The sequence below is a fragment of the Podarcis raffonei genome, chromosome 2 (assembly GCF_027172205.1).
Source record: "Podarcis raffonei isolate rPodRaf1 chromosome 2, rPodRaf1.pri, whole genome shotgun sequence".
In the NCBI taxonomy this organism is placed as follows: Eukaryota; Metazoa; Chordata; class Lepidosauria; order Squamata; family Lacertidae; genus Podarcis; species Podarcis raffonei.
The window spans coordinates 74,966,737-74,982,080 of record NC_070603.1 but is presented as its reverse complement, the minus strand read 5'-3'; the positions used below and the strand labels follow the sequence as shown (position 1 = coordinate 74,982,080).

The 15,344-nt window shown below is 41.7% G+C and overlaps 1 protein-coding gene across 2 annotated transcripts in view; it reads left to right on the top strand.

Moving 5' to 3' along the window:
- Positions 1-15,344, top strand: part of DNAH1 (dynein axonemal heavy chain 1) — a 110,199-nt gene that overhangs the window by 695 nt on the left and 94,160 nt on the right. For both annotated transcript variants that reach the window (XM_053377517.1, XM_053377519.1), the window contains exons 2-5: positions 10,373-10,580; positions 11,524-11,596; positions 13,121-13,295; positions 13,834-13,990. In XM_053377517.1, the coding sequence (XP_053233492.1) occupies positions 10,389-10,580; positions 11,524-11,596; positions 13,121-13,295; positions 13,834-13,990 (597 nt within the window). In that variant the 5' untranslated portion in view covers positions 10,373-10,388. The remainder of the gene's footprint in view (positions 1-10,372; positions 10,581-11,523; positions 11,597-13,120; positions 13,296-13,833; positions 13,991-15,344) is intronic.

Here is a 15,344-nt window from a genome sequence, read left to right as displayed (position 1 = left end):
CGAACCAGAGCAGCGCACGGAAACGCTGTTTACCTTCCCGCTGGAGCAGTACCTATTCATCTACTTGCACTTTGACATGCTTTCGAACTGCTAGGTTGGCAGGAGCTGGGACCGAGCAATGGGAGCTCACCCCGTTGCGGGGATTCAAACTGCAGACCATCTGATCAGCAAGTCCTAGGCTCTGTGGTTTAACCCACAGCACCACCCACGTCCCCTTGCATAATTAGGGTTGCCATATTTCAAAAAGTAAAAACCAAGACACCCCAAAAGTTAGGAAGACTGCAGCTGTTGAGCCCAATTGTTGACCCCAAAGTTCCCCCCAGACGTCATTTCCACCTTTGAAGATCTGGATGCATGGCAGCCCTATGCATAATCACAACGTGGTGCACACAAACCATTTGAATGGTAATGAGGGGGAACAGCCCCCTCAAATATTTTATTGGGGTGGACTGAAGACCCCTTGGCCCATAGGAGTTGGCGCCTATTCAAGCTGGGGAAAAACATTGCTACACTGGGGGGAACATTGCTTGAGGGCATCCAATGGGCATCTAGGTTGGCCTCTGTGACAGAACAGGATGCTGCAATGGATGGGCCATTGGCCTGATGCAGCAGGCCTCTTTTGTATGTTTCTCTGATTTACCTAGCCAGAGCTGGAAAGCAGGACAGGTCCTGATCCATTTGCTGAGCCATTACAACCTAATGTGTTGGTCAGAAGATGCTGTAGTTACATAACCTGACTTGGCCAGCAAGGGCATTCCTGGGCCTCTGAAAGATCCTCCTAGGGAAGTTTCTGAAGTCATCACACTATTGTAATAAAGCACCTAGGTGTATTTCAGCAAGGATACAGTGTGCCTTTGATTTGGCCTATCTTAGCCAGTGAAATGGCTGGGTTTTACTTTAATGTCACCATGCAGTTTTCCATCTTTGGGCAAAAGATTCCTGCATCATGGGGTTGGACTAGATGACCCTTGTGGTCCCTTCCAACTCTACAATTCTATGATTCTATGAAATACTGTAATGAAGCAGTCCCAGCTCCCTTTAAATTAAATGTCAGAATCCTGTAGTTTAACGTATTACAGTGGGCAGAAACTCCACGCCATAGGACATTGAACTAAGCTTCCTCTGGTAGTTGTGGCATCATTTTCCTTGAAGATTTTGTGTTATTGTTTCATTTTCATGAAAGGGTGGCACCTGAAAGAGTTCATTAGGCGAAGTGCATCCTAAGTCAGATCAGATGGTTAGGCAGGGTGACTTGGGAAGTCTCTTCCGGTGGCTGGAGGAACTGGACCAATGATGGTCAGTCTTTTATAACAGAGAAGTTGTCAAAGCACTGTAGTAGCATACCTTAGGATGTGGGAAATACTTTTTTAATTCACTTGAAGCTTTAAAACAGTTTGTGAGCAAAGATTACACAGTTAAATATGAACTTTTTCTTCATATAGAGTGTCTTCTGTTAGTACTTAAAATTTGAACAGAATATATTGGTTTAAGACTTAGATGAGGTTCTCTAGAATCAAATATGGTTTTATCTTCACTGATTTAATAGGAGATTCAATCATACGTCTAGAACTACTTAATGAGGCTGCAATCATGCCCACTTTCCTGGGAGTGAGCTACATTGAGCTCAGTGGGACAGTTCTGAGTAAACTTGCATAGATTTGTGCTGTACATGTATTTTTGTGTCTTTTTCAGCACTCCCAAAGGGACAGGAGAAAGTTGCACTGTTCTTGTACTAATATTGTTTTTAGACCATATTATCATCATAATGCTATCATAAATTCTTTAAAATGGCATTAATTGGAGATAGAAGATATAAAGATACTACAAAAGATAAAACATTCCTGTGATATTTATCCTATTTTTGTTTGTGTGTTAAGATGTTGGGATTCTGTTTTCTTATTTGGCGTGTTTCTTATGCTTCCTTCATTAGGTTTCTCATACCTAGAGCATAAACTACAATTTTCCTGGCAATTTTTTTGTTTTAGTTTTTGCTCTAGGAATGAAAAGTGGAAGGACTTTTTGACAGCAGGTTTTCATGTTTACAGTTCAGTGTTATTTTTGCCTATATTGACCCTGCCTTAATCCCCTGCACATCTGTATGGACAAGTTTGATTCATTGAAAAGGTAATGTTGACAGGGGGATCTTCTATGCAATTATTGGTATTGGTTCTTCAGGGACCTGCTTTTGTATCAGAACATTACGCTTTATCTTTTACCATAGTGTATGAATTCATAGTCCATAGTATCTGAGAGAAGAGTTTTCAGGGTTCAGTACCACCTGGAAGCTATTTTCTCAAATTCCAAATGTTTTGGGGACTGGTTGCAAGTTACTCAGGACTGACAGAAACTCACTCAGCATATCTTTAAGCCACATTGTGGCTACTTTCTGGGTCTTTGTACTAAACCCTGACATTAAAACATGTTCTGAGATTGAATCCTGGTACATTCAGCCAGGCATGGTTTAGAGAAAACCTTTGTGCTCTTTGGTTCTCAAAGGGAAGCTAGATGCCATTTTCACATATTCTTTCAAGCATATTTAAGGCTAGCTTTTGGGGAAATACCATCTTCTGTGATATCACAGGAACTTTAGCACAATAGTTTATGTTATTTAGAACCAGGATTTGGAGTTGTAGGCGCAGAGGTTTTGGTTTTTTAAAAAATCAACCACTTCTTGCTTATTCCCCTGATGAATGGGGCACTAGGAATGCATAAGCAGACAGAGAATATTATTCTCCCTCAGATATTTGTCTGTCAGCCAATCTGATGTTTCTCCTTTCAGCCTTTTATTGTTATTTGGATTGCTTTTTTAAAGTGTTTTTTTTCTTTGCCTGTTAAAACAATTGAGTCATTTTGAACCCTATTTTAAAAAGCAATGGTTTTCCTAGCCCATTTGGCTGAAATGTTGAATCAAAGAGTTGAAGCTGCAGCATCAAAAGCTCATCCAGAGAGTAAGAAAAATGAGTGGTTATTCAATGTCTTGGATATGTAATTGTGGCTTTGACTGAGGAATTGATATTGTCATCATGGCACACGTGATTTATATTGTGTCAGCATTTCTATTATAGCATGATCTCATTTCTCTTAGTACCATTACACAGTCCTTGTCTTGAATAATGTTGCAGACTTATCCCGAAAATATGCTTTTGAGACATTGAAGAACTTGCTGTATATCTTGATGAATGTTTTTGTTTCTGCAATGTATGGATGATCAGCAGTAGTAGCAAATATTAGTGTCAGTGAAATGTTTTAAAAACATTTTTTTCCTGAATAAGATCATAGTTTATTTCATAAAATATGGAAGCATTTACCAACCTGCTTTAGGTAAGGAAAAGATTACTCTTTGACCTTTCTTCTTCCTTGGCGATAGAGGAAAAATATATTATTTGGGTGTAAAATAAAATTATGCAGCCCAAACATATACAATATTATAATTAGAAGCCACCCACTTATATAGAAAGCCAGTGTACAACAATATATTCATTATCAGTTTTGAAGCCCAACTGCATGAAATTCTTATAAGCAATAGAATGACACATGTGAAGAAGAACTAATATTTGTTGACCAGTAGAAAGGAACTATTATTTTCCATCCCTTTTATTAAGAGAATTGCTCAGCACAATAAAGAAGCCAACAACTTTGGCTTAGGACTTTGAGGGAGTAGCAGATTTCTCAAGGATCCAAAAATCATGATTGCAGCAGGGTTGCCACATCTTAACTGGCACTGGCTCCATCAAAACAAAACAAAATAGCAGCAGACCTTGATTAACAGCTGTGGTGGGAAGCCTACATCAAGGACTTCCCCCACCCTCCCCAGATCTGCTCCAGGGTCTCTGGGGAAACCCCTAGAACAGATTTAAGGGGTGCCTGGGAGGAAGGAGAGGGGAGTCACATTGCGCAAGTGGAAATTATTCTTCTAATGAGACCATGACATATCACTACTTTAGATACAACCCTTTGGCTTACTCTGTTTTGTTTTTGTTTTTTAAAACCTCATTCTACATAGCTGGTTTCGTGAGCAGATTCTCAAGAGTTAAATAAATAGGTGTTTGGTAAATTATTTTCAAGCCAGGTTTTCTTTTCCTGTACTCTGGGGAAAACTGTGCCAATTTCACAATAGTCAAGACTTAGTATGAGTACTTCCTCCTGTGCATCTGACAGATGGGCATTCCTTTGATCAGCATACCGAGCAGGAGTTAATTTTAATTGGTGGGTAGATTTTGGTGATTGCACAGAACCCCAGCAAAGTGCCGATGACTGTACCAGCTGCACAGCGGTTGAGATTCAGTTGAATCCATAATGCATAGGTGAATTGCTCACTCCCTGTTCCTCACGACTGTCAGTGGACTTCAGCTCTGTCCTGCTCAGCGTATGTACCCCAAGCAGTGGTGAAGCTTGAATTAACCACAGCATAGCTTACCATGCCATATCCATATTGCCTAAATACCATACTTTTCTGTGTATAAGATGAACTTTTATTATGTGAAAATAACGTTAAAAAATTGGGCTCATCTTAGACACAGGTAGGGGGGAGGGGGGATTGTTTGCTGCCGTGAGTAGTATAGTGGCACCGGCGTTAGTGCGGGTGATTGGTGGCTGCGGCAATGGCTGCTGTCAGTTGGTCACTGCTGCCGCAATTGGGCGTGTGATTGGCGTGTGCTGTCTGTGAGCGGTAAAATGATAGGTTGCTTCTGCTTCACGTGCGATAGGAATTTTTGTCTAGGCGGGTGAGAGTTCTTAGGCATCCCCCCCCCCCAAAAAAAAATGCTCAACAACTCTGCGCAATCTTCCTCTTTAATTCAATTAGTCCTCCAAAATAGGGGGCGTCTTATACATGGAAAAATACGGTAATGTGTCCTTAAAAGCTGCCATTTCCTAGCATTTTGGAGCTTGAATGCACATCCCTTAATGCAACATATTGAACCATGAAGTTTTTTGTTAATTGAATGTGATTTTTTTTGACATTTGTATTACTATAACTACTACTGTTAGACAAAAGCAAATATTAGATGTTCCTTTTCACCTAGACAGCAGCCCATTTTCCAAAGCTTGCAGTGCAAATCGATAAATCTTTCCAGAAAAACCACCAAAGCATAGTCTATGAAAGAAAAAATCACACCATCTGTCAACATCCTGAAGTCTCTTATCAAATGTTCAGCTTATTCAAAATAAGTAATTTCTTATCTGTACATTCCCAAATTCAGCATGAACCATTATCAATTGTACATCTCCTACACTGAGAGGTTTCAAATCAGTTCTGTTGAACTATTTTCTAACTATAAGCCCCAATTCCTCATTATATGATAGAAGACTGTGATTCTGCCAGCTGTGGCCCTATATTTTGGTTGCCTCATTTGTGTTTTTGTCCCATACTGTGGACATAGATATATAAATGAGATGTCAAATCAACTCATAAAAGAGATTATTTAAAAAACCGTTTTTCCAGATGGCTTTAAAAAGTCAAAGGGACTTGACAAATGGCAGAACCAGAGATAAAATACAAATTAAGTAAGATTTTAGTCTTTAAGCTCTACAAAATCACTAGGTGAGGGCCAAACCAGATGTGTGTCTGTTTGCTAAACATGCATTTGCTGGGTTGGCTATAAAGAGAGGGTTGTGGGGGTGAGTCTACTTCAGTCACAGAGCGGAGCAAATGCAACCCCTCCTTACTTCCCTGTACTCCATTGTTCAGAGACCTAGTCCCATGGCTGACTCACCTTAACCCCAAATAAAAAACGATTATGTAGATGTCCTCTACTGTTTTAAGGGCTGCTTCAAACATTATGATTTTCACAAAGAGAATATTTCCACATCAAATGCTTGCAGAGCTCTTGAAGATCATCAAATGGATGATTATTCATGTGCCTTTTACATTGAATGTGTATGTACTGAGAAGACCTAGTTGCATCTCTATTTCTGGAGTGATTGATCGAATCACACAGAGCTGATTGGAAGAGGGCTTTCTAGAGCAGCGAATAACAGAAAGCTGCCTTAATCCAGTTCAGACTATGTGTTCATCTAGCACAGTGATATCTACTACAATGCAATGACAGTGGCTATCCAGGGTCTCAGGCAGAGAAGGGTCTTTCACATAACCCTGAACCTTTTTTAACTGGAGATGTCAGGGACTGAACCTGTGAGCTTCCATCTGCAACTCAGCTTCAATCCCTTCCCAATTGTGCATCACCTAATACTTGGTGTTTTAGGAGCCTTTCATTCCTCAGTCACCTTAGGGTGGCCCAGTGCAGCATTTAAGAATGACTGGTAATTCTTTTACCTTTCTGGTCCAGATTCAAATTCTTCTTAGTCTGCATTAGAAGTCAAGAACACATTAGAACCTGAGAGTTGTTGTTATTTTGCTTTTCTTTCTTTGTATAGGCAAGTAACCAACACAGTCCTTTGGACCGAAATATCTTTTAGCCTACATTGTTGTTCCGACGCAATACATAAAGATGAGACTGAGAAGACTGAATATGTTGGTCCCCAAATTGACCTCTAGATAATCAGGTTCTGTAACACACATATTCTGCCTGGAGTGGATATGCAGAAATTCATAAGTGTGATTGCCCTATTTCTTTCACATATGATTAGATCAGTACTGAAATAGCAAATTGTGGTGATATTGGCAGTGTTGTCATTAGGCTACAGAGCTGACTTCCCACAGAGACAAAAAGCAGTAATTCACACCTCATGCAGGGCTGTAGCTTCAGGACGCCTGTACATCATGTCTGACACCATGGTATCTATCTTATCATCTATCTATCATCTATCTATCATCTATCTATCATCTATCTATCTATCTATCATCTATCTATCTATCATCTATCTATCTATCTATCTATCATCTATCTATATCTATCTTACCTACACACACACTATAGATTTTGAAGTTGAATACTGCAGCAATGTATGCAATAGACTGAACTGATTACTGTATAACAGTAGCTGCCATACTGTGTACCTCTAAGTGTGACTGGATCAACTCATCACTCCTGATGCAGAGATGCAGCTGGGTCACCCACCCTCAGGTGGTGGCCCATGGTTGTTTCCTACTGGAGGCACACTCAGAATAGCAACTCAGGTGGAAATGCTTAGCTGTGGTGTGCACAATGTCTCACGTTCAGTCCCTGTAAGTGGGGCTAGGAAAGACTCCTCTGAAACCATGGAGCGCCCCTTCCAGTCAATGTAGACAATATTTAGCTAGATGATGATAATGTTCATCATTTTCTTATTTATACCCTGTCCATCTGGCTGGGTTTCCTCAGCCACTCTGGGTGACTTACAACATATATAAATAAAGCATAGTAAAATATCAAACATTAAAAGCTTCCTGATACAGAACTGCCTTCAGATATCTTCTAAACATTACGTAGTTCAATGGCCAACTGCCTGGCTTAGTAAAGCAGCTTCCTGTGTGTAGTTAATATTTTAATATGCTAAAACTACATATTTTCATATCTAAGGCAAAGTATTTCTCCCATTTTAATTCAGAAAATAAGTGGAGCCTCAGCAGTTAGAAGTTTGGGAAACATTAGTTTAAAAATTGAAAAATAAGGGCCTGAGTATTAATTGTTATTTTTAAGCATAATTGTTATACATTAATGCGTAATTGTTATAAATTTGTCATGGGGAAACCCACCCCCACCCTAAGTAATAGTTCCTTTGAGTAAATTACATATTCCCAGATTTCAAGCCCAAATATCTCACTGCTGGGAAAATATTATCTCCTTACCCGTTTTAGTTCATTGTTGGCAAGGCAGGGTGGTGTGGAGTCCTGCAACTGAAGCATCACTAGAGAAGAGAGGCACAGTTGCTCCTTCTATGTCCTGGCCAATTATTATTATTTATTTCTGTATTTATCTAGTTTCAGTAGTGGTTGTTCTGGTGCTGTACCCCTGCAACAGGGCAGTGCTTCTGCACCCTTTTAGCAAGCAATATGCCAAAGACCAGGAAGTGCTCGTTTTTCTTCTCCTAACCATGACATGACATTTCAAGAGTGTTCTGTTTGTTGTTGTTGTTTTTCAAACTGTGAAGGCCTTGTGCCAGCTCTCTTTCTGTTAAATGGAGGAGAACTAGTATGGCTACAACTTAGAAAAGAAAGCCACTTTTTAAGAAGGCCCTTTAGAGGAAAAAGTATATTCATGAAAGTGCTAACTTGCTGAGCCAGCACAAAACAGAGTAGGCTGACCCCCTCAAAGGTATGTAGATTTTGCTCGTGTCTTGGTTTTTATTGCCATTTCACCTTCATAATTAAGAGACAGCATCTGCTCAGTCACTGATCACCAAACCTTATTCGCTGGTGCCATCCCACTATGTTGCGGCCATCCATGTGTGGTAGTCGCAGCCAATCAGGAAAGATCTTGCTGTGAGAAGTTAGGTTGGGCACATAAAGAATAGCTTTGGGGGCCAGATTTTGCACAACAAAAGACTGCAGTAGCCTCTTGCCAGAATGCTGAGGGCAGCCCTTAATTAACACCCTCATTTACATAAGTATCTTTATATAGCTTGGATACCCAGGCTCATTATAATTGCTTGTGCTTGCATTTAACCTGACAGCTGAATAGAAATTGTGAGAGGAGATCACCCAGGAAAAAAGGAACAACCAGACAATTAAACAAAAAGACTCCTGCAGCCATTTTCTGAATTTATTTTAATTAGTGAAGAAGCTGAAACCAAACACTTCACATTTATTCTATTCTGAAGTTTTGTTTTTTAAAGAATCCTAGTGTTCTTTATGGTTTATGCGATGGTAAGATAACCAGGGTTGTTGTTTTTTTTGTAAAGGTCTATTTGTTTTGTCTTTCGTTAGATCTAGGTATAACTTGATTCCATTATGTTGTGGGGTCCATTTTATTATGGAAAGTATTTCTTTCTCATTTAATATTGTAACAATACAATTACTGACTTATGGTCAAAGCTTAAATAGCCTAGATCCAACATACAGCACAGTCCTAACCCTAAGATGTTGATGGGTGGGTACAATGAGACAAATACTAATATAGCTTATTTACAGTCCACCAACCACAAATTAAGAAAATTACAGAATATAAAATATATCAGAACATTAAAAGAGAAGGGAGGAGAACAGCTGCTGATGGGACTGGAGATTTTTCTTCAGTGGAGCTTCAGCTGTGCCCTGGTGGGAGGAAAGGTCTCCCATTGGCAGTAGCAAGCAGAAAAGCCAAAAGTGAAATACATCAGGCGCCTGGTGCCAATGGCTTTGGATCCCTTAGATCCAAGGCCTCATGAATTCTCCAAGGGCCCCCCACGCTTGAGCCGCCTCATCTATGCCAGTCTGGAGATGACATAGCAATACAGTCATACCTTGGGTTAAAGTTGCTTCAGGTTGAGCGTTTTCGGGTTGCGCTCCACGGCAACCCGGAAGTAATGGAACACGTTACTTCTGGGTTTCGCCGCTCGCCCATGTGCAGACGCTGAAAATGACATCACATGCATGCGCAGAAGCGGGGAATCACGACCCGCAGACGTGGGTTGTGTTTGCTTCAGGATGCGAACGGGGCTCCGGAACGGATCCCGTTCGCATCCAGAGTTACCACTGTACCATCAACAGAATCGCCCCTACCTGCCCAAGCCAGCATGAGCCAGCAGCAGGGCTTGGGATGTGCCAGTAAAACTTCACTCTTTTCCAAACCAAACTAGGATTGCTCTATGAAGCAGGCTTAAACTAATTGATTTCAACAGGCTTAAGTATGTCTCACTCCAAATTGGATGCATGTTGGCCATGCATTTTGACAGATTAATATGATTGTTACGAGAAATCTGGTTGACCCCTGTTGGAGTCAAATGGATTAGATGATTCAGAATGGACAGCTCTTTAATCGATGAATGGGGTATACAGGTCATACCAAGGATAAAGCTTTTGAAGTGTGAGATGATTTTCAGTTGGGTTAGCATTTATAAAGCGAGCTTGAGCTACAGTGAATCTCCAAAGTTTTAGTCCTGGTTGGTGGAACCTTTTTCAGGCAGATTACATCCATATTCTGCATTATTACGGTTTAAGTTTACAGTGCCTGTGGTTCCCTTCCCAAAATTTTTTCAGGTCTGGAGAGGAGAATCTCTATAAGTGTGTTATCACATCTCTGATTAACTAGCCCCATCCACCTGAGATCTGATGTGGACAGTTCTGAGTTGAGTTCATGGCTTCCATGTTTCAACAGACCCCAGTCCCCTTCATTATGCAGTTTAAGCACTAAACATGATTTGTAGCATGTACATGAGCCTTTTCATTACTTCATCTGATTAGTAAGTTGCCCTGAAAATTGGAAGTTCTGGGATACAGAGCTATTATTAATAATTTGTTTCCTCTTTATAATTTGAAGGACAGCCTCACAATTCCTTCCTATCCCTCCTCTAGGAGATCAAAGAGCAGGATGGATAAAGTCAAGAAGGAACTGACAGAGTCATTGGGAAGGAGTCCCTATCCCCCTTACTCCAGTAGCCAGGGTTCAGAGAGCCTTCCGGGAACCAGCAAAACCTCGTCGGGCAGTAAGAAGTACCCACCGATAAAAGAAAGGGGATTTTACTCAGATGTCCTTACACCAGGAGCTTTAGATCTCTTGGGGGTAAGTGAATAGAACCTCTGTCTATCATTGGTCTGTAGACAGTTGAAATATAAATGACACAAACTGCTGTTAGAATGAGAGATAGATAAATGTATTTTAAGAAAATATATTTTGAAGTTCCATTTCTGTTTTCTGCCCCATCTCTGCTCTTTCTTTCCTCTAAAGCTGTTTTTCATGTCATAGGAAGGTAGGAATGTTATTTTTATTTATTTCTCTTAATACCGGCACATTTTAGAGCTTTGAGGAGTTGGGTGATTTTCATGAAAATAGAAAGTCGTTTTCGATAGTATCTCAGGTGTTTTTAGGAAGTGAAATGGCTTTCCCTTAATGGTACCCCTCATGCTTCAGTTTATTGGCTTTTTCAAAAGGTAAAGAGTTTCAATTTCTTTCTTTCTTTCTCTTTTAGAACAGGAAAAGGGGGTTGAGACTTGTAGAAAAATGAGTGGAGATTGGTTTATATCAGGCCTGTCCAACCGGTTGATCGCTCACCCCTCCCCAAAAAAGCTTAGCAACTTTGGTCCTCCCCCCTAAAAAAGCTCAACAACTCTGGTCAATCCAATGGGTAGATCGCTGCCGGTTTATTTATAGTGGTACTAAGATGAGGGAAGGAATTCCACTCGATGATTACTGGAGGCTTCTCCAGATTTATTATACTTCTTAACCCTTAACTACTAACACATTTTCTCTTCAGCTGTAGAGGCTGGGAATGTGTTTGTCTTTTAATTAATGTTGAGAATCTCAGGGAATTGCACAAGCCACTGGATGTACCATCAGATGTCATATCTCATTCTTTGCAGTCTGATTGCTATTATGAAATCTAGCTCACCAGATCATAGCTTGCTTTTTCTTTTCTCTCTGTATATGACCAATTCTTGTTTGCTCATTGAATTCTATACATGTTTCTGTACTGTCTCTTTGTAATCCTTATTATATTAAATTTCAGGATGTGAGTGCAGGTCCGAATGTATACAGGGACTTACTGAAACAGTCAGAGCATGAGGATCACACGCCAAAAGGTAAGCACACAGAAAAGGCTGTTATCATCACTTTCCTCCCTAGGAAATTGGAAGAAAGTTGAGCTCCTGTAACGGGGGGGGGGGGGATATGTGAACTTTGAAGAGTATGATTGATCCTTGATGGTGCCAAAAGGAACAGAACAGTCAAGCGAAGTCAGGGCAGAATAAATATCTGTGGATTTACAGACAAGTGGACTAGCAGCCGTGCCCCAGTCAAGTGGGTGGGAGCCATGCTGAAGGGATCAGAGAAGACCCAATAGCTGGGCTTGTTCAAGGAGCTTGAAAATGAAAGGGAGGGGGGAACGTCTTTTGTTTGGGGGATATGGGACATGGTACGGGTACATCCACCCTGTGAGGTAGGCTGAGAGAAAGTGATTGACCCAAGGTCACACTGTGAGCTTAGGAACATAGGAAGCTGTTTCATACTGAGTCAGACCAGGAGTCTATCTAATTGAGAATTGCTCATACTGCCTAACAGCAGCTCTCTAAGGCTCCAGGTGCTAGTCTTCCCAGTCGTACCTAGAGATGTCAGGGATTGAACCTGGGACCTCTGCATGCTATCCTGATGAGATACGTACTTCCTGAATGAGTGAAGATTTGAGCATAGTGTGACACAGGAGGAGCCAACATTTCTCAGTGCAAGTTTATCATTATGCATATATGCATAACAAACATTTTCACTTCTCCAAGATGGGTTGGATGATAACTGTTCCCTCTTCACTTGTCCCTGGGTTTCATAATTGCTGATTTCACCATGAAACTGGCAAGAGTTACAAAATAACTTAGACTAAATGCAAAGCACAGATAAATAACATTAAACGGAAGATAAGTAAAATAGATAAACCCATTCCCGGTACTTCAATGGAAGTGGAAAATATGAAAGATCTCATCACATATGGATTTACACCAGAGGTCGGCAACCTAAGGCCCGTGGGCCGGTTCCGGTCCAAATGGGTTCTGGATCCAGCCTGTGGATGGTCCAGAAATCGCCGCATGGTTCTGATTCATATCATTCGGAAATCGTCTCTGTGCATGTCCGTAGCGCCGGAAATCGCTTCTGCGCAGGTGTGATTTCTGGCATCTGGGCATGCGCAAAAGCAATTTCCAGCGCCGCAGACATGCGCAGACGCGATTTCCGGCGTCATGCTGTGCTGGCCCGGCCCACGGACGATCTCTGCAGGAGTGAGCCAGCCCATGCCCGGTAAGCCTTGCCAACCTCTGATTTACACTATTGTTCTTTAATCTGGGTGGAAGAGAGGGAAATTTCCCAGAGCTGGGCCCGCAAGCATTGGAAATCACCACAATTTCTGTCCTTTGAAGGGTGGGAGCAGTTTTTGCAATGTGCATGCAGCTTTCTCTGGGCAGATTCTACCAATCTGCTGTTTTCAGTGGTTTAGGCAGTGCCTTCGCTGCTATAGTGGTCACTTCAGCCAGACTCCCAGATAAGTCTGGGACTGGGACTCTTACAGTAACCACATATTTTAAAAAAAATGTTTTTGTTTTCTTAATCTTGTTTCTTACCAGTCACAACATTTGAAACTCCTGAGAATATTGAGTCTATTTTGAATGCCCAGCAAATTGGACCAACTACAGAAATAATCAAAGAGACGGACTTTCCATTGCAATCATATAAGCCAAAAGTACAAGTTCCCTTTGAGGTGATTCCAGGACAGTGCCCTCGGAAGATAGCGATCGAGAGGTAATCAGGAAATGGTTACAAAGGGCTTGCGTACAACACAGGCAAGGACCACTGCATTTGGATGTGCAGCTCTGGATTTCTATATAAATCACAGAGAGTTACACGAGCCTATACTAAAACTATTGAAATGGGTGGGCTTAGGCTCCTCTAGCCCTGCATAGGTTCAGGTTGTAAGATGGCAATCCTTCAGAGAGGTAGATACGCTTCTCTGATTTCAGTGGGCTTTGGAGTGCCAAAATCATACGACTGGGCTACATACGTTAGCTTTTCTCACAGAACCTCAGCCTGAGGCTCCATGGACAAAAATCTACAGGCTGATTTGGAATGGTCTTCAGAATAATAGAGGAGCTTTTGAATCAGGTACCCATCTCTGACAACATTGGAGTATTGGACTGCCCCAAAGCATATAGTTTTGGCATGTCTCTTTACTACACTGTATCACGCAATTTACTTTATTAGTCAGTCCCTGAAACAGATTAACTACAATTGAATTAGGTTTCCTGTAAATATGAACTGTTTAAACTTATTATTTAACCAGGTTGAGACGATTATATCTCAGCCTGGATATCACTCAGCTCTTAGAAATGGCAGGGATAGATTCCAATGAATTGATGCCAAGACACCAGGACCCTGACAATATGCCAACTATTGAGCAGAAGAACGACCCTCTTTTCCCTGTCTATCTCCCATTACAGGTAAGATACGGGATTCAGTGGTGCATGTGATCTACTTCAGGGATTCCCAAGCCTTTTACAAAGTTGACCCAGCAATTCCATTTGATGATGACTTTCCATTAAATAATCTGTGTGTCTCTATGGATATCTAATTACCATTTGGAAATTGCTGCTGTGCATTACGTCTTAACATTGGATTAAAAATAACCAGAACACTGGGGTGGTGTGGGAGGTGGGGAGTGGATGTGGCAACATTAATGGTACTTAAAAGAAGCTGAATAGTGTTACAAAAGCCTGGTGCCTGCCCCGATCTCTGCCAAACAGTAACAAGAGAGCGCATAGGGTTGCAGGCATACATACAGGGTCAGTGTCCCTTTGGAGAATAGAAGACACGGCAGAGACAGTCATGATTTAAGAAATAGGGTTTATTCGCTATTTGCACCTTCAGTCTGCATGGAGGGAGTCCAAATCTTACAGCATGGCCCAAAGCATTGTAGGTAACTTTTAGTCTCTCCCACAAAGATGGATCTCAGCCGTTTCCTCCCTTTCTTCTTCCCAGAAGCCCCTTGCCCTCCCCCAGAGCAGTTACCGTAGCAACCTTCCAAATCTCCAGTCTCTGGTCACACCTGGGGCAGGACCCTCAATGGCTCCTTACCAGGGGTCAGCAAGGTTTTCCTCGCCTGGACTGGTTTACTCCAGCGGAGATCCCTCTGTGGGCCAGATCATGAGTGTCTGCGATTTCCGGCATCAGCGGAAGTGAATCCCCGCATTGCGCCAGTTTAGTGCAGTGTGTGGGGACTTGCCAAGTGGGCGGCTCGGTTCAGGGGCGACTCATGGGCTGGTTAAATGACCCCCGTGGGCTGCTTGTCACCCATGGGCCTTAGGTTGCCTACCCCTGCTCTTTACTCTAATGCTAACAGGTCTGCCCTTCCCTCAACCAGCCAGGCAGGCTTGCATAGGGCAGCCCAGGAATTCCCTCTCTGGCACAGCTCTGCAGTTAGCTTTTAAAATCCATTTCCCAATCAAAATCCTAGTATTTATATGTTCCTAGTGTTTCAGGGGATCCCCTCTATTTCTATAACAATGTGTTTTGAAAATATGAGATTGATGTTTGGGTTTTGATCCAACAAGATGTACAAGAAGCAGAAACCTCCTACAAGATATTAGGCAGGATCCAATGAGCAACCAGAGGCATTTATGAACACACACATACCAGTGCTGCTCACCCCATGGCCTTCATGCTCCCTTCCCCAAGTCATTATAGAAGCTTGGCAGACCTTACACTCTTGCAGCAGGACAAGCTGCTGTCAGAACAAGCAGAGCCGTGGTGCATGTGCAGAAGTACTTGGCTATGCAAAGAGCTGTCAGGATTAAT